At 44.8% G+C, this 27,248-nt stretch overlaps 1 protein-coding gene across 6 annotated transcripts in view; it reads right to left on the bottom strand.

Annotated features, from left to right (window-relative positions):
- Window positions 1-27,248, bottom strand: part of thsd7ba (thrombospondin, type I, domain containing 7Ba) — a 953,049-nt gene that overhangs the window by 88,935 nt on the left and 836,866 nt on the right. For all 6 annotated transcript variants that reach the window (XM_068035032.1, XM_068035036.1, XM_068035034.1 and 3 more), the window contains one exon: window positions 1,596-1,741. In XM_068035032.1, coding sequence (XP_067891133.1) covers window positions 1,596-1,741 — 146 coding nt within the window. The remainder of the gene's footprint in view (window positions 1-1,595; window positions 1,742-27,248) is intronic.

Consider the following 27,248-nt stretch of genomic DNA (forward strand, 5'->3'; position numbering starts at 1 on the left):
TTTAAGCAATGTACTTCCAAAAATCCACTGATCTTGTTTTGAATTATGAATTCTAAGAGTTTGGTCACATCTTACATTAAACTAACTGGTCTATAGTAATAAAAACAGAAAGTGCTGGAAATACTCAGCAGGTCTGGCAGCATCTGTGGAGAGAGAAGCAGAGTTAACGTTTCAGATCTATGACCTTTCATCTTTCATTGGTCTATAGTTAGTTGGTTAGTTAGTTAGTTGGATTATCCTTGTCTCACTGTTTGAACAAGGTTATTACATTGCCCACTCTCCAAACAATGCAAGGTCACAGAGAATAACTGACCAGAAGGTCATGGAGCAAAGGCAAACGGTATGTTACTGGTGTGGTGAAAGACAATGCATGAGTGCAGAGAGGGTGTTAATTGGCAGAAAACTGAACAGCCTGGCCCCAAGAACAAACAAACAACAAACAGTGGGTAGGCACAGTAGAAACAAACTAAACAAACTAAAATAAAATAAACACATAAAAAAGAAAAAATAACTAAAAATAAAAATAAAAATAAAAAGGGGGGCCCCGTCATGCTCTGAAATGATTGAACTCAATGTTCAGTCCAGAAGGCTGTAGCGTGCCTAATCGATAAATGAGATAATGTTCCTCGAGCTTGCATTGCTGTTCACTGGAACACTTTGACCTTGTCCTATCAACATCTCTTTTGTTATCTCTTGCCCCACCCCTGCTTTACTTGCTTAAAACCTATTACATTCGTAGCCTCTGCCAGTTCTGATGAAGGGTCACTGACCTGAAATGTTAACTCTGCTTCTCTCTCCACGGATGCTACCAGACCTGCTGAGTGTTTCCAGCATTTCTTGTTTTTATTTCAGATTTCCAGCATCTGCAGTATTTTGCTTTTATTTACCTGGTGCACTGAGTTTTGTCAATTTTTTTCAAAATTAATTATTTTTCTAGTTATCTCTGACAATTGTTCCACAGCCTTCTTTAGGACACCTATATTCTCACTCTGTCATCATATGTAAAACCTGATGCAAAATATTGAACCAGGATGGGGGGATTTTAATTATGAGTGGTTAAACCTGATAGCACATATGCCATACCTCCATACTCCACATTTGACAGACACCTTTGTTAATCAAATATTGGTTTCAGTTCAAAGTTGAGTTTTTGACTCACAAAAGAAAACCATTTGATCTCCAAGGCTACTTAGGTGACATCCAGCTCTTCATTGATTGGACCGAGAGAAAGAAATGCTATGCAGATATAATAAATTCTATTTTGGAAAGAATGTGCAAAGAGGCAAATGGAAAAAAACTGATATTTAGGTTGCCTGGTATAAATTTAATCTCCTGCCAGTCAAGGCGGGTCATTGTTATCAGTCACAGAGATGTTTGTAGCTCACGTCTTCTAGCAAGAGAAAAGCATCAGGTGGTGTTGTATTTGCAAGGGAAGGGTTATGTGAGAAAAAAAGGTCATTGCATTGTTTCTTTAAATGTTCGTATCCTTCCTCTTGCCAGCAACATTTTACATTAGTCAAAGACTGAAATCACATATTCCTGTACAAAGTAATTTTGCAGCCCGAAGACAAACGATAATAAAGTGATAATCTTACCTCCAATTTGCAGGTCGACCATTCACCAAAAACCCAGCTATAACATGGCTTTATAAGGCAAGGTCGGTATTGAGCTAGTTGGGAGGAGCAGGGCCTTCCCTCTCCGTGGGCCTTTTGTAGCACATGCCTAGTACGCTTCATTTGACCTAAAAAAGTAAATGAATGATTTTCATACTAAGCAGTCTGTCAGAGCTGAGTACTAACAGGAATCTAGCATGTTTTCAAATTTTGTTTGACACTAGAATACATAATATATCTAAATCATATTTGAACATAGTTGGTACTTTTAATACACACATATTAAGACAAAAAAGAATTACAATATTAACAGCATTTATTGATTATGTTAAATCTGAATGCAAAGCATTTTGTTTGACATGGCCTAGATCTTGCTGTCAGCTTTTGCCATCTTTACTCCACTAAAACTGACAACAACTTAGGGAGATCAGACATGCGTAGAACAGCATGGAAATCCAAAAGTTGCTGTCAGTGAGTATGCGCTCCTCTATAGAGTATGCTGTAGAGGTTCCACAGACTGCAATCTCCATTGCAACCATGAATTGTTAGGCTCGCTGTAAAAACCCTGGAAAAAGTTACATTTTGTTGACTGTGTAACTGGATTTTTTACGACATACTGACTTCAGAATTATTGCAAAACACCCTCATGGGCCCTGCAAAGCAAATTTTAGATTTATTTTTTATTTAGAGCTACAGCACTGAAACAGGCCCTTCGGCCCACCAAGTCTGTGCCGGCCATCAACCACCCATTTTATACTAATCCTACACTAATCCCATATTCCGACCACACCCCCACCTGTCCCGATATTCCCCTACCTATACTAGGGGCAATTTATAATGGCCAATTTGCAAGTCTTTGGCTGTGGGAGGAAACTGGAGCAACCGGCAAAAACCCACACGGTCACAGGGAGAACTTGCAAACTCCGCACAGGCAGTACCCAGAATTGAACCCAGGTCGCTGGAGCTGTGTTAAATTTCTCTTCAATAATTAAAAATTTCACATCTTTAAAAACATAGGCCGGAATTTTATGCCCCCCACAGGACCGGACTGGAGGTGCAAAATTTCCATCGTCTTCCCGTCCCCACTGCAATCTTACAAGAGGCGGGGGAAGGTGACAAAAAGCCTGCCCAAACCCAGGCCAATTGAGGCCCTTAAGTGGCCAGTTAATTGCCACTCAAGGGCCTCCTCACGCGTCGCTGGTATTTCAGCTGGAGTTTCAACACCTGCGAAGGCCACCTGGTAAAGCCAGGTGGCCTCCTTGCGGGCCTGGAGGGGGGCCCTCCTGATCAAGCACCCTGTGCCTCTCAGAGGGCCCCACAGCACCTCCGCTGAAACACCACCTCCCGCCCTCCTGAACAACCCTTGCCAGGGCCCAGCCAAGTGTCCCCAGCAAGGCCCAAACCCCCACTCACCTTTATAAAGGTTGATGTTCATGATCCCCTTATAGCTGGGTGCAGTCCCAGCAATGGCCACCACTCCCAGTGGGACTGCTGGGACCGAAGAGTTGCCAGCCCGCTGATTGGCTGATAGGTCCTAGAGGCAGGATTTTCTGCCAGTGGCCAATTAAGGGCCTGGACATGTCAAATTACAGTGTGGCTTCCAGGCCCGGCAGAGAGAGGCTCAATCCCGACTTTTTGGCTGGTGAGCGGGGCCATCGTCCCGACATAAAATTCCAGCCATAATTTTTTCTCTCTTTTTAAAAGTCTGTTTATCTTTATTTTAACCTCTGACTTAATATAGTCTTAAACTTTCAGATAACAGAATAAATGTAAGTTAAATGCATGATTTTCAGTGCTTTTAATTTCCTGGTTTGCTGTCTGTAAATACTTCAATTTGATTGGCTGCCTACTTGCTTGCTGACATCACTGCTGCTGCACGCCACGACATCCCCTTGATATGGTACCAGTTTTAAACTGCCTTTTGGAGAGGGAAAAACCAAGTCACGGAAATCATTCGGCCTTTGTGCGCAGCTTTCTTTGAGGTAAGAGGCACGTGCCGTTGCTTTGCTGCTAATCGCAAAATGCAGGCCAATGTTTCAACATGTGTTAGTAAATCTTGTTTCATGCCCAACCTGATAGTCTAGCAATTAAGAAACTCATTGTATAGGCTCTCAACCATTGTACTACCCTTTGCATTCATGTAGGTTGATAATGCTTTCTAAATTGCATGGAAACCATTCATTAAACAACTAGGTATACCACTGTTTCACAAGTTTACCCTGGTACTGTGAGATTTTAAAGCAAAATTTTAGCAAATTTGGTTTGTATTAAATACGCGCCTATCCAAGTTAGACGCAATTAGATTCTAAATTAAAATATGGAAACCACTGAACTTTTGAATTGAAGCTGATGCATTTGGTGTTAATAATCCACTGATATATGTACATGGACTTTGGAAATATTTAGCCTCAAATCAATCCCTGGACTTGAATGTGTAGTACACTCGATACTGGGCCTCAGGTCTTATTCAAATGAGATCTGTGAACTGCAGACAGCTGCTGGGAGTGCCCAGGTAGCATGTTGGCAAGGAAGCTTGGAACTTTAGCCTGCTGCATTACTGGCGGCAGTCTCAATTGATGTTTAAAAGGGAAGGAAAAGCAATCGAGAGGGCTGTGACTGGAGCAAGGGGGTTTTCAGGATGGTTTCAAAGCAGCAATCGGGAGGCGAATTGAGCGGTGCACAGCAGCAACCCATGGTTTTAATTTGGAGCTGGGAAGAGCACTCCTGTATATTTTGCTGTCTGTGTGCTGGTTATGATCAAAAAAGAGTCAATGAATTTGGGCAACTATGGAGCCCTGACTAGAATTGTTGCAGAAACTGCATATTGTATGCACATTTACAGTAGAATCTTGGAAATCATGTGGTGGAATTCAAATCAAATTTTAATAAGAGATCATCGTTTTGGAGATTATACAGCATTTTTGTCTTGGATTATATTTCTGGCATTTAATCTGGATGATTTTAACCAAACTGCAAGAATATTTTCACTTTGGATGTTTGCAAAGTAATGACTTCAAGATAGTGGTCAGGTGCCAGATGGGTAGGTTAGTTGGTAGGATGTTGAACGAATACTTCACATCTGTCTTCACCCAAGAGAATGAGGATGTAGATATGGAACTCAGAGAGAGAGATTGTGAGGTTCTTGAGCAGATTGTCATAGGGAGTGACAAGGTATTGGAGGTTTTGGAACGCTTAAAAGTGGACAAATCTCCAGGTCCGGACGATTTGTGTCCCAGGATGCTGTGGGAGGTGAGGGTGGAGATTGCAGTGGCTCTGACCCAAATTTTTAATTCCTCTCTGGCCACGGGGGAGGTGGCAGAGGACTGGAGAACAGCTAATTTGGTCCCACTATTTAAGAAAGGTTGTAGAGATAAGCCAGGGAACTACAGACCAGTGAGTCTCACGTCAGTGGTAGGGAAACTATTGGAGAAAATTCTGAAGGAGAGAATCTATTTCCACTTGGAGAGGCAAAATTTGATTAGGAATAGTCAGCATGGCTTTGTCAGAGGGAGGTCATACCTAACAAATTTGATTGAATTTTTTGAGCATGTGACCAGGTGTGTAGATGAGGATAGTGCAGTTGATGTAGTTTACATGGATTTCAGCAAAGCCTTTGACAAGGTCCCACATGGGAGACTTATCAAGAAAGCAAATGCACATGGGATGCAAGGTAACTTGATAAGGTGGATTCAAAATTGACTTAGCTGTAGAGACAGAGAGCGATGACAGACGGCTGTTTTAGTGACTGGAAGCCAGTATCCAGTGGTGTACCACAGGGATTTGTGCTGGGTCCCCTATTGTTTGTCATTTATATTAACAACATGGATGACTATGTATGGGGTAGGATCAGTAAGTTCGCGGATGACACAAAGATTGGCCGAGTGGTTAACAGTGAGGTGGAGTGTCTTAGGTTACAGGAAGATATAGACGGGATGGTCAAATGGGCAGAAAAGTGGCAGATGGAATTTAATCCTGAAAAGTGTGAGGTGATACACTTTGGAAGGAGTAATGTGACACGGAAGTATTCAATGAATGGCCTGACACTGGGAAGTTCCGAGTAACAAAGGGACCTTGGCGTGTTTGTCCATAGATCTCTGAAGGCAGAAGGGCAGGTTAATAGGGTGGTGAAAAAGGCATATGAGACACTTGCCTTTGTCAATCGAGGCATAGATTACAAAAGCAGTTGTACAGAACTTTGGTAAGGCCACAGCTGGAGTACTGTGTGCAATTCTGGTCGCCACATTATAGGAAGGATGTGATTGCATTGGAGGGGGTGCAGAGGCGATTCAGCAGGACGTTGCCTGGGATGGAACATTTAAGCTATGAAGAGAGGTTGGATAGGCTTGGGTTGTTTTCGCTGGAGAAGAGAAGACTGAGGGGTGACCTGATTGAGGTGTACAAGATTATGAGAGGCATGGACAGGGTGGATAGGGAGCAGCTCTTCCCCTTGGTTGAAGGGTCAGTTACAAGGGGTCACAAGTTAAAGGTGAGGGGCAGGAGGTTTAAGGGGGATTTAAGGTGGAACTTTTTTACCCAGAGGGTGGTGACAGTCTGGAATGCCCTGCCTGGGAGGGTGGTAGAGGCGGGTTGCCTCACATCCTTTAAAAAGTACCTGGATGAGCACTTGGCATGTCATAACATTCAAGGCTATGGGCCAAGTGCTGGCAAATGGGATTAGGTAGACAGGTCAGGTGTCTTTAATGCATCAGTGCAGACTCGATGGGCCGAAGGGCCTCTTCTGCACTGAATTATTCTGTGATTCTGTGGTTATGCAGTGCAGCTTGAGTACTTCACTGAGTGAGTACTGCACTGTCAGCAGTGCCGTCTTTCAGATTAGATGTTAACAAGGCCCCGCCTGCTCTCTCAGTTGGATGTAAAAGATTCCATGGCACTATTTTGAAGAAGAGCATGGAAGCTATCCCTGGTGTTCTGGGCATCATTATCCTCAATTAGCATCACTAAAAACAGATTATCTGGTCAGTATCACATTGCTGTTTGTAGACGTTTGCTATGCAAAAATTGACTGCCGCTTTTCCTGCATTGGCTGTAAAGTGCTTTGGGACATGCTAATGTCATGGCAGGTGCTCTATAAATGCAAGTCTTTTTTTCTCTAAGTATTTCTCTAAGCTAAGTATTCTTTAAAGACCACCAGCAAAGCAGGTGTGGAAAGAGATGCAGTGGTTTTTGTCGAGGTTCATCCCAAGCAGCTCTGTAACACAGGAGTCTGTGCTCTACGGGCTGTTCCCAGGGACGCACACCGAGACAAACATCAACTGCTGCTGGAGGACTATCAATTCGGTGAAAGACGCCCTTTGGTCTGCCCGAAACTTGCTGGTCTTCCAGCGCAAAGAGTTGTCCACCACCGAATGTTGCAGACTGGCACATTCCAAGGTCCAGGACTACGTGCTGAGGGACGCACTAAAGCTTGGGGCAGCCGCAGCAAAGGCTCAATGGGGAAAGACCACAGTGTAAGGTCCCCCCACCAAGCTGAACTGAAGGGCTGGATCCATGGGAAACCCCTCGAACTGTATCGGGAAAATTTCTGTCTCCTGTATAATGTAAAAATGTATCTGGCAGGACAAATGTGAAATGGAAGGGTTGTGAGGCAACTCATGATTGTATAGAAGGAAACTGATCACCTTTGCACTGTTTGTATTTTTTGACTTGATGCTGTTTTAAACTGTTTGCGAATGTAATTTTTACAGATTTTTATGAATAAAGTATATTTTGGAAAGAAAAAAAATTTTTAAAAACCGGTTCGTCTGCGTGTATACCTGATTTTCTTGACTGTAGCCAGCCCACGCACCCAATTTTGCACAGGGAACTTCAAACGTGCATTAGTCCCTTATTGGCATATGGAAAAGGCTTAACACCTATTATAGATGCGGGCCCTTGATGACTAATTTTTTCGGATGTACCAATATAGTGGGGTGAGGGGAATATCTCTGTCTTGCACTGAGCGGGCAGAATTTTGTGTGGCTATTTGTAGTGAGAAAGATGGCATGGGGGGATGGAGAAGCATCCATCCGGAAATCCGCATTGTGATGTTGGTTCCAGATTTAGTCAGTGGCGGGAAAGCACCAAGGCGGATTTGATGGTCCGATGCAATGGGAATGTATTTTAAAATGTAGAACACTTACTTTCAATACATTAGCATGTCTTTCATTGCGATTTAATGGGGGGCTTGGGATTAAATGGATGGCAGGCAGCACTCATGCGCCTTCAGATTCACAACTGTAGAAAGCTGGCAGCACCGAGGCAAGGCTTCATTGCTGTGATGGTAAGACAGCCATGATCAGCACAGCATAAAGGGAGAGGGGGCTGGGAAGGCCATTTTTGGACTGTAGTGCTGTGCGTTGTGCAAGGGTTTGGGGGGGGGGGGGGTTCGTGGTCTCGAGGGCTCTGCAAGGGGGTTTGGGTCTCAGCAGCTCTGCAGGGCGGGTTTGGGTGGCTGTACCTGGTGAACAAACAGCTGGTGAAATGTGAGTTTGCCAATACTGCTAAATGAGAGGGTTGGCCATCAGCAAGGGTGGGCACTGAGGGCCTTCAGGGAGTCCATCTGCACCAGTGTACCGCACTCGGATCAGCTACCTTCAAATGTCCAAGAGGCATTGTCAGTGAAGACTGCGCCTCTCCAGGGAGGCCATCACCAATTTATGTGCCCTGCTGCAGGCCGAGTTGAGACCTATGGGATTTGGGGTCACCCTATGCCAGTGGTTCTGAAGATCACAATGGCACTAAACTTTTACACATCTAGATCATTCCAAGAATCCACTGAAGACATGAGTGGGGTCTCCCAGGCAGCAGTCTACTGCTGCATCAAGGAGGTGAGCAATGCCCTGTTCAAGAAGGCCGGCGACTATGTTCGGTACAGAACTGACCCTGACAGTCAGGCCGAGACAGCCACCAGATTCGGGCCATTTCTGGATTCCCCCAGGTGCAAGGTGTGATAGATTGCACATATGTGGCCATCAAGGCTCCAACGGACCAGCTAGCAACAGGAAGGGCTTCCATTCCATCAACATTCAACTGGTCTGCGACCATCGAAAGCACTTCCTGCAGGTGTGTGCCCACTTCCAGGAAAGCAGTCATGATGCCTACATACTTCGACAGTCCAAGGTGCTTCAACTTTTCAGGCCCCCCGCTCATCTTTAGGGATGGATTCTTGGGGACAAAAGCTACCCATTGAAGACATGGCTACTGATACCTGTGAGGAACCCTCACACTGCAACACAGGAGATATAGAACACTTGCCATGGCTCCACCCAATCCACCATCAAACAGGCCATATGGCTGCTGAAGATGAGATTCCGGTGTCTTGATTAATCTAGTGGAGCCCTGCAGTATGCCCCAGTGAGGATCTCACATATCTTGATGGTCTGATGTGCTCTGCAAAATCTAGCACTGCAGAAGCAGGAGGCCTTGCATGACGATGAGATGCCTCAGTTACACTCCTCCATCGATGACGAGGACGCGGAGGAGGGAGAGGAACACTGGATGTTGAAAGCCTTGCACTGGAGGCCAAGCAGATTTAACGACATGCCAATGAGGCAAGAGACAACCTCATAATTATCCACTTCCAGCCACTCTGATGCCCACTCACAGAGAAACCAATAAAGACTGACCTCAATGCATGTAGTTTCTTGATTCATTTCCATTTGTGTTCCGTGCCTAATGTCCAGTGGATACGCGCACTAGTGCCCATGGGACAGCATATTTAAATGAGGGCTGTGCTTACATTGGCATTCCACGAAGGGTGAAGTCAGCAGCTCACAATTAAGGCATGAGAGAATAATCACTTGTACACAATGGAAGTTAATGGATTGAACAAAATAACTTTATATTAAACAACAAACATCAGATATCAAACATCCGTGAACCTCAAGTGTGTCAAGCTGCTTTTCTTAATACATTTGCAAGTGCTTCTACGAGGTATAACCCCTGCGTCAGCAGCTGGGCTGGAGGCAGGCTGCTTATCAGGCTGCTTTTTGGCCTGCAATGACTTTGGTGGCCATCCTCTGGCTGCCTGAGGCCTGGAGAGCCCCAGCTGCCTGAGGGTTTCCTGCACAGGTCTCAGGCATTGCGGCTACTGGAGCTGGGCTCACTGGCAGAGGGGCTGAGAAGCCAGTGTCCACACTAGAGCATCCGGAGGGGAATCCCCAGCTGTGGTGATCAGCCTTGCCTCCGCCTTTTCAAGGCTCACTTGAATTTCCCTGCTCACCAGAGAAGGATGAGTAGCTGGAGAAGACTCCAGGCGCCTCATCCTTCTCTCGTCTTGCCACTGCTGCATTGAGGTCATGGCCAAGGTGATGGTGTATAGGTCTGCACCATCTGTGCATCTGGCTCTCCATGAGGATAGCCAACATCTTGATGGAGGAAACCATCTGATCACATTCCTGAGACATGGCAGCCGCCATGGCATGGATGGACTCCTCCTCCATCTCCCGCGCATATCCTCTGGCATTTCCTCCAGATGTTGCCTTACCTCTCTCTGCAACTCCAGCATGCCCTGTGCTGTTGACACTAAGGGCTCGTTATCAATCTGGGGCTCAGCATGGGCCTGACCACCCACAGTCCTCCAACTATCTGTGGCCTTGGCTGTCTCAGCCTCAACCAGCTACTCGGGTGAGTGTGCAGTGCCATCACCAGCTTGTGACCCTGATTCTACAGCCGAGCGGTTACCCACTGAGGTGAAGGTATCTGCGCTGGTGGAAGGTGCAGGAGAGTCATGGGATGGTGCATCCTCTGAGTGCTCCTCCTCCTCAGAGGGGGATGGCTATCCCCTTCCCAGTTGAGTCTCCTGCAGTTGCTGACCTGCATGAGAGAAGAAAAACATGTGAGGGTTAGGCTGTGCAGATCTTTGGATGCCAATAATACGTGATGCGGGTCTCCAGAAGTGATCAGTATGTCGATGGAAGCTAATTCTCACTCTCTTGCACAGAAACTCCAGGCTCTCCGTTGGCTATGACACAGCTGCTGTGTGACCCTGCCAATACCAAGGCCTTTTCCTTGGCTGTGGTGAGAGGCCGAACATTGGTATGCCTCTGTCTGTTCGGGCTGTCTCCCTCCTGTTGTGGGCCCTCTTGTCCTGCAAGTGGAAAGAGGGAGATAGTCATACTTCACAGAGAGATTAACATGACAGTTTTGCTAGTGTCAGCCCCTTGCCCCCTACTGGGGTTTCTCATATAGCTCATGCTGCTGTCCACTCTCAGGGGAGTTAAGGGGTTTGGGGGGGGGGGGGGGGGAGCGAGGGGGCTGGTGATCTGTAAAAGAAAGGCAGTTATACATCCGTCAGGATGAGGTGATGCCTAACCTCCTGTGCCATCACTATTGTAGTCCCTCCCTCTCCATTCCCCACTGCCTCCTGCGTAATCACTTGCAATCACTAAAACGGAGAGAGGTATGAAATACTCACCTTGACAGAACACAGGAGGTCGTTGATCCTCTTACGACACTGTACCCAGTTCCAGGGGTGACCCCAAGGCTATTTACCTCCTCAGCTATCTCCATCCAGGCTTGCTTGGTCAGGTGGGAGGACCTCTTCTTGCCATCACTGGGGAACAGAGCCTCCCGCCTTTCCCTTGCAGCCCGAAGGAGAATCAGGAGGGAGGCATCACTAAACTGTGGGGCCACCCTGTGTCTTGGCTCAGACATCCTGCGGGGTCTGCCTCAGGGAGTAGGGTGGTCCAGAGTCAATGCAAAATGGACCACAGTTTTAAGCAGCTAGCAGCAAGTGACTGCAAAGGCAGTAATGCAAGCAGAGCTTTAAATATAGTGCCAGCTCCTGCTTTGGAGTTGTCTGACGCCGTATCGCCTCCCACTGCCACCGCATGATTGAGGGGCCCTGTGCCTCCATTATGCAAAATGGTTGCCCACCATGTGATTGCAGTGGGGCTGCCACCCACCTGACATAAGGGAATGACACCCATTTCTGAACCCGCCGCCGAGATCCACGGGGGGGTTACTAGATTCAGCGCAGCATGTGCTTTCTGCCCACTAAACTAGATCCCTAAGTGCTGTGCGACGGTGTGGATGCTTCCAGTCTATCAATTCTCCTAGTTTCACAAGGATACAGGAGATGTGAGACATCTTTAGTTAATCTATAAAGGTGCCATCACGTCAAGACACAGTGACATATTGACATGCCTTTCACAGAAAGAAATGCTTTGTTCAAATACTTGCTGTCTTATTAATTGATCATATATAAGACAAGCCGCACAGAAACTGGAAATGCAGTTAGGTCAATAGCAGGAGAGTGGGGCAGACAAACTAACACCACCGTAAATGTGCAAACTACCAGCCATCAATACTGGTGACAACATCTGTTTCACTTAGTGCCTTAACTCCACTCTCAGAAGAGTTTAGTGGTTTCTACCACCTGTGAGATATGTTAAACTGACTTTCTTACATACTGAACTCTCAGTTACAATTGAAATAATGAGGCCCTTATCTGCTATTTATTCAGCATATGGACTTCAATGTAAGTGCTAAGGAAAAATCTATTCTTGGAGAATATGACTATATATACTTAATAAATAGGACTTCTGATTTTCAGATTGACTTCTGATTGAGTTAAAATTGGCAGAAAGCAAATATCTGTTTTGCTGGGTCTTAAATAAAATTGAGCAGTAAAACAACTTTGGCTGCATAATTGTGCAGTATGTCCCAACAAAATAATTCTGGAAGGTTTGTTGTTCTCTCATGGGATTTCATTTAGTTATCTCTATCCAACTGCCTGAGAATTTAAATCACAAGTACCTGCTATTTTAGCAGCAACCCCTTTTTCCCACAGCCCCAGCAACTGTTTTCTATTTTTTTAGCAATAACTTGTTAGTAACAAGAGGATAATGAAAAGATAACATTGCCCGACTTGACCCCTGCCTCAGCTCATCTGCTGCTAAAACCCTCATTCATGCCTTTGTCATCTGTAGACTTGACTATTACAACACACTCCTGGCTGGCTTCCCACATTTTACCCTCCATAAACTTGAGGTCATCCAAAACACTGGTGCCCATGTCCTTACTTGCATCAAGTCCCATTCACCTATCACCCCTGTGCTCACTGACCTACATTGGCTCCCATTCAAACAACACCTTGATTTTAAAATTCTTCTCCTTGTTTTTAAAGCCCTCCATGGCCTCACCCTTCCCTATCTCTGTAATTTCCTCCAACCCCAAACGCTCCAAGATATCTGCGCTCATCTGCTGCTTGGCCTGTTGATTATCCCCGATTTTAATTGCTCCACTATTGGTGGCCTGCTTTCAGACGCCTCGACTCTTATCTCTGGAATTCCCTCCCTTCACCTCTCCATCTCTCTTTCTTCACCTCTCTTTCTTCCTTTAAGACAGTCCTTAAAACCTACCTCCTTCACCAAGCTCTTGCCCTAATATGGCCTTATGTGGCTTGGTGTCAATTTTGCTTTATAAAGCAGCTGTGAAGAGTTTTTGGGAAATTTTATTATCTTGAAGGCGATATGTAAATATAATTTGTTGTTGGTGGGTGGAGTGCAACAGGACGGAATGCAAATTATCTGGAGAATTGGGCGGCACAGTGGTTAGCACCGCAGCCTCACAGCTCCAGCGACCTGGGTTCAATTCTGGGTACTGCCTGTGCAGAGTTTGCAAGTTCTCCCTGTGTCTGCGTGGGTTTTTGCCGGGTGCTCCGATTTCCTCTCACAGCCAAAGACTTGCAGGTTGACAGGTAAATTGGCCATTATAAATTGCCCCTAGTATAGGTAGGTGGTAGGGGAATATCGGGAAGGTGGGGATGTGGTAGGAATATGGGATTAGTGTAGGATTAGTATAAATGGGTGGTTGATGGTCGGCGCAGACTCGGTAGGCCGAAGGGCCTGTTTCAGTGCTGTATCTCTAAATAAATAAATAATATCTACCTGGCACAGGCAGTATGCATACAAGATCTAGGCTGAGTATGGGGTGGCATAATTTCACAATAAAATGGGGAGGGGTTTGATGGAGCAAGAGGCTAACCATCAGCAACAGACCCTGGTGGATTATCAAATTCAAGGTGCTTGGACGACCTATCTTCAAAACTATGGGGAGAAGATTGTAGCAGCATCATGGAACACAAAAGGGGGACAAATTTGTTACTAGGCTGGCTGGAAACAAAGAAGTTAATGTCAGTGGTTGATACAAGGGTTGGAAACAGATGCTTAAAAGCTAAAACTAAAAAAATAGTTTTAAAAACGTTTGGAAGTCAAGATAGAGACATTTAAAATAAAACAACTTAGTTTTTTAAAAAATCAATCTAATCATATTCCTAGAGTAGTTTTGGATTTTTTTTGCCCATCTGGACAGAGACATGAAGAGCAAAGAATCACAGGACACTATAAGCAGGAGCACAGAAACAGCACACTAGTGCATTATGTCCAAAGAGAGAGAACCATGCTCATTAATGTTTCTTCTCCCACACTCCACCTGAATGGATTGCATACCCCTGCCTGAAAACCACTGATTTAGTGTTTTTAAATTAGGTTGATCCCAAATTTTATAACTTACCTTTTTGGAGATAAGTCGGGAAATAATGATCATTGCATCGAACATGAAAATCAGAAGGTCTTTCAATAAATTTTCATGAAAGCATTTGCTTTTGGTTTTGAAAGACTAATCCAGTTTAGTGTCTGCTCACGAAAAGAAAGATGCACTCTTCATACAGCAGATTACCGAACTGTTGATAGCAGCCATAGTGATGATCAGTACCAAACCTAAGCATTCCTGGAGTTCTTTAAAAATATTGTTACATATTACATATTACAAACACACCAAGCATTTGATGTGATCACACACTCAAGAAGATTTATCAATAGAGATTTTTTTTTTTATTACTTAGCTCCAGGCTAAAATTGAAAATCAGACAGTAAGGTCACAGCTGACAAACCACTTATACCAAAATGTTGAAAAAGAAAATCAAGCACAGCCTTGAATTTAAAGTGCTCTTTCATTGCACATTCCTAAAACTCCACACAATGTGTTTCTGAATTATTCATATCATATCCATAGGTGGCCAAACAGTTGGAGAATTAGAACTAAACACAGCAGGAAAGCAGTGACAGAGGGGAGAGATCTACTGCAATCAGAAATGAACTTTAATTAGCACTTGAGTTACAGAAGCAAAAGTCATTAGAAGGTATTCAATTTTTACAAAAGCAACTGTTCGACACCCACTAGGTGCCTTGTTTGGGTTATGAAGGTCATTAGAAAAATAACTTGAACTGACCAGATTGAAATTTAACTACTTACCAGTTACAAAGGTACACTTAACCAGTAAAATGATAATTTATTTTGATTAGAGAGGACATCCTGGTCCTCCATGTTCATTATCATTTTCTTAAGTAGGGAGCAGCTATTGAAGGAAAATGCTCCACCAGAAAGCTTCACAATGGCCTTCTACTGAACCACACTGTCTTTAGTCTTAGAATCAAAGACACAAAATTTGGCTCCATAGCATCTGCAGTTTTTTTTTCCAAAAATATACTTTATTCATAAAATTTATAATAGTATATTACATAACAGTTCAAATTTGCCATCACATAAAGTGCAGTACAGGTAAGTTTCTTTTAATACAGTACATGAAGCTCCTCACTATACTTGCCATTACAGGTTATATTTCCATTTCATGTCAAACATTCGCTGGTGTATACAGCCACCAACCAGTGCTATTTAAAGGGATCATCAACTACTTTCAGGTTAGTTGCTGATTGATTTCTACTAGCTCTGAATGAGTTTGTAGAAGTATTGCGACTTCTCTACTGCTATTTAAAGTTGGTGAAGTCGACAGGGAGTGGTACAGCATGTAAACAGGGGCTTCATTCTGACTTTAGGGGTTCTGATCAAACCACTTGCTCCCAGTCATGACTGCTGTGGTTACCTGTGCCTGCAGCAGGAAAGCAAGATGGAGCAGAGGCAGCACAGAAGAGGAAAAGCTGCTCGCAGAGGGAGGAGGAGGAGAAGAAGGGATGTCCGTAGGACATCTAATCCACTTCTGGTTTTCCGGGACCATTTCTCTTACCTCACCTATGCCAGGAACAGTGTGTGCATCATCTCCATTTTATGAAGGAGGTGCACATAGAAATCTGCCATCTCTTGCAGACAGACCTATAGTCTCATCGCAGGACAAGGACGGAACCTGTCAGACGCTGTGAAGGTGACCGTGGCCATGAATTTCTTCATGTCGGGATCCTTCCAGGCTAGAGCAGGCAATATCTCTAACATCTCCCAGTTCGCATTTCACTACTGCATAAGGGAGGAGACTGACAGTCTGGGCACAAAAGAGCTGTTCTTTCTGACCAGACAGAAGTAGACAGAGCTTGCACGTGGCTTTGCCAGGATAGCGGGCTTCTCCATGGTGGAAGGTGTCATCAAGTTTACACATGTGGTTTTGCAGGCGCCACATCTAAATGCTGAGTTGTATCGCAACCACAAAGGGTTCCACTCTCTAAATGTGCAGTTGGTTTGTGACCATGTCCAGCACATCCAGCTTCTGAATGCCCAGTATCCTGGCAACAGTCATGATGCCTTTATTCTCCACCAGTCCACTATTCCTTCAGTATTTGAGCCACCATATCAAACCAGAGGGTGTCTGCTGGCTGATCTCTTGCCTCATGACTCCTGTGTGCGATCCAACCACACGTGACTGAGATGAGGAGAAATTTCTTCACCCAATGAGTGGTGAGCCTGTGGAATTCGCTACCACACAAAGCAGTTGAGGCCAAAACAATGTATGTTTTCAAGAAGGAGTTAGATATAGCTTTGGGTCTAAAGGGATCAAAGGGTATGGGGCGAAAGCGGGAACAGGTTACTGAGTTGGATGATCAGCCATGATCATAATGAATGGTGGAGCAGGCTCAAAGGGCCAAATGGCCTACTCCTGCTCCTATTATCTATGTTTCTATGCATATAATAAGAGCCATGTTGCCACATGGAATGTTATCGAGCAGAGGATTCAGGAGCTCAAGTAACAGTTTAGCTGCCTGGACTTCTCTGAAGGAGCCCTACAGTGTTTGCCAGAGTGTGTGTAACAATTTGTCTTGGTTTTCTGTATCCTGCATTACCTTGCCATCATTAGGGCACAGCCCTTGCCAGCAGGGATGCAGTGAGCAGCTAAGGAGAAGGAAGGGGAGGAGGAGTGGGATGAGGGTGAGGAGGAAGAGGAGGCGGCAACCTACACATCCCATTTCTGACTGGGCTGTCCATGATTGGCTCATCTAACTATGGTTCCAATGAACACAACCCTAAATTCCCATTCACTAACAGTCTCATGCCTTATCTTCCCTCTGTCACTGACCATCTCAGCATTTTCTTGGCCACAAAGCTGAAATAAAAGCCACCACAAAAAAACAATGCAAACCAAATTTAGCAAATAAACCACCCAATATTCCATACAAAAGTCAACTAATCACCCTTCAGAATTCCCTCAGTGTTTTTCTTGCAGGTGTCTTTGCCAGTCCCAGTGCACTTACGCAGTGCAATTCCAGTAACTGCAACATGGCTGGTGGAAAGCTATAGACTTTCACTGGAGGAGAAGGCAGGTGGCCTTGCAAGGCAACCTCGAGCAGCTCTGGCCCTAGAAGTCACAGCTTCGGACTGCATCACCTCAGCATGGCTGGCAGCAGTCTGATCTGGTTGACAGAAAAGGCACTAGCAGAGTGGGAGTGTGGGAGGACGTATGCTATCATCCTGAGAGAGAATAGTAAGTTTGTGCTCCAAGGAACCACTGCCATTTCCCCAGGGTGGCGGGTGGCGGCTCAGCAATCCTGGTAATCAGTTGGAGGACAGATTGCTAGACTGCTGTGACACCCTGCAAGTGTTTTGAGCACTGGTATCCACAGCCATGATGGCAGCAGTCTGAGCCTGCATTAGAGCAAGCTGAGATTGTATGACCTCAGTCTCAGCTTCCACTGTAACACTCAAACGTTGGTTGGCTGCTGCTTGTGTTGCAATGGAAGTTGAGATATGAGCCATCAGACACCGCATTATCTTTGGGGTCTGCAGGTGTTTTCTTGGCCACCACTTCAATGCTGGAAAGGTCTGCGCAAAGCCCTGTGCCAAGGTAGTGCCAGATTCCTCCATGCTCCTTGACAGTGACAGCAGGCTTTCTGCCAGGCCTGCCAATGCAACAAGAATTTCAATGTGCATACCCATCAGCCTTACTCTGTATGCCTAACCACTGAAGTCCTCATCTGAGTCCTCTGCAGCAGAATGCATGTACGACCTCACCGTCCAGGCAGCTGAAACCTGCGCAACACTTTCGCCCTGCCCTGGCTAAAGATCACTCATGCCCGGTGAGTCACCATATGCAAATACCACCTCCAAGCTACTCTCTAAATAACACGCTGTGTCAGTTTCTGAGCAGGTGACAGCGAGTGTGAGATCGAATGACAATGTTTCAGCAGCATCAGCCTTCCTCTCCTCTTGGAGTTCAGGCTCCTGTATCACTGCCTAACCAGGTGGAAGTTCTTGGGTATCTGAAAGGAGATAGGCGCAAGGGTAGGGTTGTGGTGAGGGGAAATGAAGAAAGCAAGAGTTGCATGCTTACACCACGTACAGCTTGTAAATCAAAATAAATTGTGGGATAAGGGAGATGTGAGATATGAGAAGGTGGATTAGGTAGGAACATACCATCATCTTTCTGAAGAAGGGTCACTGACCTGAAATGTTAACTCTGCTTCTCTCTCCATAGATGCTGCCAGACTTGCTGAGTATTTCCAGCATTTCTTGTTTTTATTTCAGATTTCCAGCATCCGCAGTATTTTGCTTTTATTATACCTTCATCTTTTATGGTTTCATTCCTGCTGCTGGCCACAGCTTCACTTGTGGCCAAACCAATGAATGCCAGCACCGTCTCGTCCATGGGGGTAAGGACATGCAGTCGTGTCTATTCCCCTCCAGTTAGGTGTTGCTGCCTATTGGTGTGCGCCACCCTGTCCTGCAAGAGAGAAGGAAGTGTGTCAGTGAGCATGGTGCAATGTGTTTGGGTGATGTGCCCGTCATGGGTGAACAGTGTGTGCAACCGGTGAGATATGGTGTGACGTTTGGAGCAGTGCTAAGTGTGTGAGGATGAGGTAAAGCTGTGAATGTGAAGAATGAGTCATATTTGTTTTAGATATTTTGATAGGTGAGTGTCGTGGGGGCAGTGAATGGAGCAGTGTGTGAGGCTCATAGTTTATTTGTAAGCATATGGTATTTGAAGATGTTTCACTGTCCTTGACCACATGTGTGAGGTCATTCAACTTCTTCCTGCACTGCATCCAGGTCCTTGCTGCTACACTGCTTACATTAAGAGCGATGGCTATCTGCTTCCATTGCCTTCTTAGTGTCTGTCTTGAGGTTCTCCTGGCCCCCTGTGGATAGGGGACCTCTCTCCGCCTGTCCACCTCCTGCACCAAGGCCTCCAGTGCTGCATCAGAGAACCTTGGAGCCCTCTACGCTATTGTGTCATTGTCATGCTTCTTTGTGCTCAGAAAGCCTTTCGCAGCCAGTCTAAGCACCTTCTCCAGCCAGAACGCATCTCCCCTTTAAAAGATGCAGGCTGGCTTTAAGTAGCACAGGCTAGCTTTAAGTGGTGCTGGCCTCACACGAATTTGGGCCTGCTGCTGAGGCGTGTAGCCACTCAGCATCGCAATCAGCGCTGGGCTGCATGCTAATATTATTTAAATTAGCAGGCAGCATGAAGTTTGTGTGCTGCTTTTGGGCCTTATGCAGTTTTTTCCCATAAAGATAGAAGTAGGCCATTCAGCCATTGTTGGCTAGCTCTTCACCTGGAGTTATCTTCTCTAATCCCATTTCCCTGCATTTTCTCTACATTCTTATATATTCTTCCTTTTCAAATATCTATCCAATTCCATTTTAAATAATATATAGTGTCTGCATCCACAGCCACTTGTGTAAAGCATTCCATGACCTATTGACCTTCTGTGTGAAAAAACATTGTAAATTCCCCCTTTGCTCTTCTAGTGACAATCCTAGGTCTAATGTTACCAATTCACCAACCAGCAGAAACGATCATTTACTATTTATTTTCATAATTTAGAAGGCCTCTATTGGGTTCCATTTTAAACTTCGCTGTTCTAGTGAGGAAAATCCCAATTTTGGAGCTTTTCTTCCTAACCATCACTTCTCAATCATATTTAATTCAATTTAAAATACAGATACCTCTACTTTAAAAAAAAACTTTCAAATGGCCACAAGGTGGCTAGGCTCTCTGAAAAAAGGGGCTTTCTTCTCAGCACTTCCAAATTTAGGCTGCAGGCGAGTGATTATCTGCCAATAGCTACAACTCCCCGTACTCCCTGTTCACATGAACAATGAAGCATGTTGAAAGTGAAGCTACAATTATTAATATTATTGTTGTGTATCCCTACAGAAAGCAAAAAGATAACAGACAGTCAAGAGGATGCTTAACTCACAGTCAACTTAACACTTTGTTATTTTGTTTATACAGATACATATATATTTTATATATATATATATATATATACACACAAACACTTCCTTTCACATTTCACATTTCAGATGCCACACTTCCTACATCACTTCACCATGATCAATGCCACTTAAGTTAAATGTGCTAAACAAATGTTGAAGGACAAAACGATAGTTGGAATTCATCCAAACCCACGCGGAAACCCACGCGGTCACAGGGAGAACTTGCAAATGGCGGCGCAGTGGCTAGCACCGCAGCCTCACAGCTCCAGCGACCCGGGTTCAATACTGGGTACTGCCTGTGTGGAGTTTGCAAGTTCTCCCTGTGTCTGCGTGGGTTTTCTCCGGGTGCTCCGGTTTCCTCCCACAAGCCAAAAGACTTGCAGGTTGGTAGGTAAATTGGCCATTATAAATTGCCCCATAGGTAGGTGGTAGGGAAATATATAGGGACAGGTGCGGATGTGGTAGGAATGTGGGATTAGTGTAGGATTAGTATGAATGGGTGGTTGATGGTCGGCATAGACTCGGTGGGCCGAAGGGCCTGTTTCAGTGCTGTATCTCTAAACTAAACTAAACTAATAAGTGATATCTATCTCTAATAAATTCTTAAGAACAAAATTAATGTGGTAGAAATTGATCCTTGCAGGCCAGCTAAAGTGTCAGATTCTTACATACTTAAATGAGGGAATCTAATGCCTATTTTTAGCCCTCTCTGGACAACTGGACATTGCAGAGCCTAACAGGAGCTTGGCCTGCTCTGCTTCAGATTCTTCAGTGGTTGCAGTGACTCAAGCAGTGGTTGGTACCAAAAGGTATGTTTTCAAAAATGAAATTTAAAAAAACATTCCCGCGCAAGCTGGAGGAGAAGGAATGTTCCCCTAACTCCAGAGTATCCTGTTCGACACCCCCCCTCTGTTGCCACTTCACCTCCCCACAGTGAGGCAAACAGCCTGATGTTATTCTTTTTAAAATCGGCAAAGCAGCCTCTGGAGGCGAGACACAAGGAAGGAAAACAACTTCAATGTATGTCACACTTTTCATGTCCTCAGGATCTCCCCAAGCACTTCACAACTAATGTGTTCATTTTTGAAGAATAAGTTCTGTTGTTTTATAGTTAAAACATAACAACCAATTTGCGCAACACAAGACCCCATAAACAGGAATGAGATGAATGATCTGTTAATTTATTTTGATGGTGTTGATTGAGGAATAATGTTGACCAAGCCAATAGCCCAATTATTTGAATATCAGATGTAGTAAACTATTAGAATTCATGATTTGAGATAAAATTAGCAGGGATTTGCAGGTGCAATGGTTAATCAAGGACAGTCATCATGGAGTTGTTCAATAAAGCCATGTTTGACAAATTTAATAGAGTTTTTGAAGAAGTGAATGCATAAAGGTGATGCAGTAGATGTAGTGTACATGAATTTTCAGAACATATTCAATAAGGTAAGCCACGAGAGGCTTATTTGCTGCTTGTTATTAGACTTGATATAACAGGAAATGCAGCATCATGGATAAAAGGTTGGTTGACGAACAAGAAACATACAGTTAACATTACTGGGTAATGGTCAGATTGGGGACGGGTTGGAAGAAATGTATTCCAGGGGTAACTGCAGTATCCACTTCTATTCTTTGTATATTCAGATAACTTGAACCTCTGCATAGGCAATGACAGCTAAAAAGAGGATTAAGCAAATAGCGAAGAGGATATGGGTTTGTGGAATGCGCAGATGGATGACAAAAGTAATTTAAAGTGAAGAAGTATGAGATCATTTATTTTGCGACTGTATTCTCAAAGAAAAATGTTGAAGGATATGGGGATCTGCAGAGATCTAAGAGTTCATATACATCTAGCATGTAGTGTAGATTTATCAGGCTGATGCTCTGGATGAGAAATTTACAAGAACACTTGGAATTTATGACTATTTCCACCGGTGCAGAGAGGGATAAAAGGTGATGAAATAAAGATTTTTTTAAATAATTAAAGATTTTGATAGAGTTATTAGGGAATGACTCTTTCCTCTGTTTGGGATGTCAATAACAAGGAGTTATCGATTCAAAATTGGCACGAGGAAAGTGAGGAGTGAGGTTTTTGCCTAGAGATATATTAAAGCAAACAGTGGGAATATTCCAATGTTAAAGTGAAGAAATATTAGGAGCAGAGGAAGATAAAGGGTTACGGAGAGAGCAGAGGAAAGTGAGATTAGTTTTGGATTGCACTAGCAAAGAGGCGGCACAGGTGAAATGCACTCCTTTTTATGGGAACATATGCCTCAAAAGGAAGATGAGGCCTCAGTTTAATGCCTTATCCGAAAGACAGCAACTCGAACAACATAGCACTCCCTCAGTCTTGCACTGAAGCATCAGCCAGATTATATGTTGAGGTACTGGATTGGAATTTAATCTAACCACTTTCTAATTTAAGAGTGACAGATGTACTACTGAATCAAACTGACAGTCAAAGGCTATTGCATGAATCTTCTGGTTAATGTGTCACCATAGCTATCGTTGTAATTGCTATTTCAGGAGAATTGCAAACACAAATTCACTTATTTTCCATCAGAGGTCAAATGCAGGCTTTTATCAAACATAGACCTGTTAGCTGACAGGCACAATACTGCCAAAACAAGTTACCTTTATTGCTGTTTTTAAAAAAATGTATTCTCAGGATGTGCACATCGCTGTCAAGGCCAGCATTTATTGCCCGTTCCTAGTTGCCCTTCAGAAGGTAGGGTAGTGGGCCTTATTTTTGAACTGCTGCATTCCATGTAGTGAAGGTACTTTAGGGAGGGAGTTCCAGGATTTTGACATAGCGACGATGTAGGAAGGGTGAAATATGGTGTGTGACTTGGAGATGATGGTGCTCCCATACATTTGCTACTCTTGTTCTTCTAGGTGGTGGAGGTTACTTGTTTGGGGGGAGCCACCAAAGAAGTCATAGCATGTTGCTGCCATGCATCTTGTACATGGGATACACCACAGCCATGGTATGCTGGTCATAGAGGAGGTGAATAGTTAGGCTACTGGATGAAGTGCCAATCAAGCAGACTGCTTTGTCCTGGATCATGTTGAGTGTTGTTGCAGCTGCCCCTATCCAGGCAAGGGAAGAGTATTGCATCACATTCCTGACTTGTAAGTGGTAGACTTTTGAGAGTCAGGAGGTGAGCATTCACCAGAATACCCAGCCTCTGACCTGCTCTTGTAACCACCATTACTTATTTGGTAATCTGTCCTTCCACCTTTAAAGATTTGTGCACAAACACCCCCAGGTCTCTCTCTTCTTGTACCCCCTTTAAATTTGTACTATTTAGCTGATATTTCCTCAGTCTTCCTACCTAAATGCAATGCCTCACACTTCTCTGCATTTAATTTGATCACTTATGTGTCCAGCCTTTCCATCAGCCTGCCCACATCTTCTTGAAATCTATTGTTATTTTCCTCACTGTTAACTAAACTTCCAATTTTCATGTCATCTGCAACTTTCAAAATTTTGCCCTGGACCTCCAAGGCATAAATGTATATCAAAAACAGCAATGATCCTAGTACAGTATATCTCCCCACAGCCATTCACCACAACAATCTGTTTTCTATCCTTCAGCCAATTTTATATCCATGCTGCTTTGGTCCCTTTTATCCCATGGGCTTCAACTTTGCTAACAAGCCTAATAATGTGGCACTTCATCAAACGTCTTTTGAAAGTCTCTATACACAACATCAACTGCACTGCCCTCATCCACCCTCTCTGCTACCTCATCAAGAAACTCAATGAAGTTAGTCAAACACAATTTGTCCTTAACAAATCTATGCTGACTCTCCTTTGTTAGTCCATGTTTGTCCATATGGCTGTTAATTTTCTCCCAGATTATTGTTTCTAATACCTTGTCCACAACCAGCATTAAACTGACTGGCCTGTAATTGCCAGGTTTATCCTTCTTCCCTTTCTTGAACAAGTGTGTAAACATTTGCAATTCCCGTGCTGGGCTCTGCTATCATTGATGATGAGGATGTTCATGGAGCCTCAGGCTCCCGTTAGTTGTGGAAATGTCCACCACCATTCAAGACTGGATATGACAGGATTGCAGAGCTTTGACCTGATACATTGGTTGGAAGATTATTTATTTCTGTATATGCCATGCTGCTTTCACTGTTGTACGTAGTCCTGTGTTGTAGCTTCAGTAGGTAGTTCTGGTGTTAGATATGCACAGTAATGGTAATTTGACTTTCTGCGATAGTGTAAAATGGGCGAGTGATTTCAATGGAAATAAAAATTGGGAGAGATTTAACACGGACTGATGATTTGTTATCACCCACTTTATACTATCACACTAAGTCAAAATTACGCCAAGTATCTCTGCATGTGCAGACATGAACAAATATGCTACATTGTTTCATTAATTTACCAAACAACATGAAAAAAGGAAAGGTACCAGCCCTTCACTTTGCATGCTGGAACGTCAGAACTATGTGTCCTGGCCTGTTGGAAGACCTTACACAAATCAACGATTCTCGGAAGACCGCCATCATTAACAACGAGCTCAGTAGACTCAATGTAGACATTGCAGAACTTCAGGAGACACGCCTCCCCGCGAGTGGATCTCTAGCAGAGCAAGACTACACCTTCTTCTGGCAGGGCAGGGATCCTGAAGAACCAAGACAGCATGGAGTGGGCTTCGCCATCAGAAACTCCTTGCTCAGCATGATAGAGCCTCCCTCAAATGGCTCGGAACGCATACTGTCCATCCGACTGCTCACCACCTCTGGTCCAGTACACCTACTCAGCATCTATGCTCTAACACTCTGCTCTCCACCTGAAGCTAAAGACCAGTTCTACGAGGAACTCCATAATATCATTAGCAGCAACCCCAACACCGAACACCTGTTCCTGCTGGGGGACTTTAATGCCAGGGTTGGGGCCGACCATGACTCATGGCCCTCCTGCCTTGGGCGTTGTGGCGTTGAAAGGATGAATGAGAACGGGCAGAGACTGCTTGAGTTGTGTACCTATCATAACCTCTGCATCACCAACTCGTTCTTTCACACTAAACCCTGTCATCAGGTTTCATGGAGGCACCCAAGATCGCGTCGTAGGCACCAGCTAGACCTCATCATCACAAGGCGAGCCTCCTTAAACAGTGTTCAAATCACATGCAACTTCCACAGTGCGGACTGCGACACCGACCACTCCCTGGTGTGCAGCAAGGTTAGACTCAGACCAAAGAAGTTGCATCATTCCAAGCAGAAGGGCCACCCGCACATCAGCACGAGCAGAATTTCTCATCCACAGCTGTGACAAAAATTTCTAAATTCACTTGCAACAGCCCTTCAAAACATTGACACAGGGGATGCTGAGACCAAGTGGGCCCACATCAGAGACGCCATCTATGAGTCAGCTTTGACCACCTACGGCAAACGTGCGAAGAGAAATACAGACTGGTTTCAATCTCATATTGAAGTGCTGGAACCTGTCATAGCTGCTAAGCGCATTGCACTGCTGAACTACAAGAAAGCCCCCAGCGAGTTAACATCCGTAGCACTTAAAGCAGCCAGAAGCACTGCACAAAGAACAGTCAGGCGCTGCGCAAATGACTACTGGCAACACCTATGCAGTCATATTCAGCTGGCCTCAGACATCGGAAACATCAGAGGAATGTATGATGACATTAAGAGAGCTTTTGGACCAACCATCAAGAAGATCGCCCCCCTCAAATCTAAATCAGGGGACATAATCACTGACCAACGCAAACAAATGGACTGCTGGGTTGAGCACTACCTAGAACTGTACTCCAGGGAGACTGTTGTGAGACTGCCCTCAATGCAGCCCAGCCTCTACCAGCCATGGATGAGCTGGACATACAGCCAACCAAATCGGAACTCAGTGATGCCATTGATTCTCTAGCCAGCGGAAAAGCCCCTGGGAAGGACAGCATTACCCCTGAAATAATCAAGAGTGCCAAGCCTGCTATACTCTCAGCACTACATGAACTGCTATGCCTGTGCTGGGACGAGGGAGCAGTACCTCAGGACATGCGCGATGCCAATATCATCACCCTCTATAAAAACAAAGGTGACCGCGGTGACTGCAACACCTACCATAGAATCTCCCTGCTCAGCATAGTGGGGAAAGTCTTTGCTTGAGTCGTTCTAAACAGGCTCCAGAAGCTGGCCGAGAGTGTCTACCCTGAGGCACAATGTGGCTTTCGTGCAGAGAGATCGACCATTGACATGCTGTTCTCCCTTCATCAGATACAGGAGAAATGCCGCGAACAACAGATGCCCCTCTACATTGCTTTCATTGATCTCACCAAAGCCTTTGACCTCGTCAGCAGACATGGTCTCTTCAGACTACTAGAAAAGATTGGATGTCCACCAAAGCTACTAAGTATCATCACCTCATTCCATGACAATATGAAAGGCACAATTCAACATGGCGGCACCTTATCAGACCCCTTTCCTATCCTGAGTGGTGTGAAACAGGGCTGTGTTCTCGCACCCACACTTTTTGGGATTTTCTTCTCCCTGCTGCTCTCACATGCGTTGAAGTCTTCTGAAGAAGGAATTTTCCTCCACACAAGATCAGGGGGCAGGTTGTTCAACCTCGCCCATCTAAGAGCGAAGTCCAAAGTACGGAAAGTCCTCATCAGGGAACTCCTCTTTGCTGACGATGCTGCTTTAACATCTCACACTGAAGAGTGCCTGCAGAGTCTCATCGACAGGTTTGTGGCTGCCTGCAACGAATTTGGCCTAACCATCAGCCTCAGGAAAACAAACATCATGGGGCAGGACGTCAGAAATGCTCCATCCTGCAATATTGGCGACCACGCTCTGGAAGTGGTTCAAGAGTTCACCTACCTAAGCTCAACTATCACCAGTAACCTGTCTCTAGATGCAGAAATCAACAAGCGCATGGGAAAAGCTTCCACTGCTATGTCCAGACTGGCCAAGAGAGTGTGGGAAAATGACGCACAGACACGGAACACAAAAGTCCGTGTGTATCAAGCCTGTGTCCTCAGTACCTTGCTCTATGGCAGCGAGGCCTGGACAACGTATGTCAGCCAAGAGCGACGTCTCAATTCATTCCATCTTCACTGCCTCCGGAGAATACTTGGCATCAGGTGGCAGGACCGTATCTCCAACGCAGAAGTCCTCGAGGCGGACAACATCCCCAGCTTATACACACTACTGAGTCAGCGG

The sequence above is a fragment of the Heterodontus francisci genome, chromosome 7 (genome assembly GCF_036365525.1).
Source record: "Heterodontus francisci isolate sHetFra1 chromosome 7, sHetFra1.hap1, whole genome shotgun sequence".
NCBI lineage: Eukaryota > Metazoa > Chordata > Chondrichthyes > Heterodontiformes > Heterodontidae > Heterodontus > Heterodontus francisci.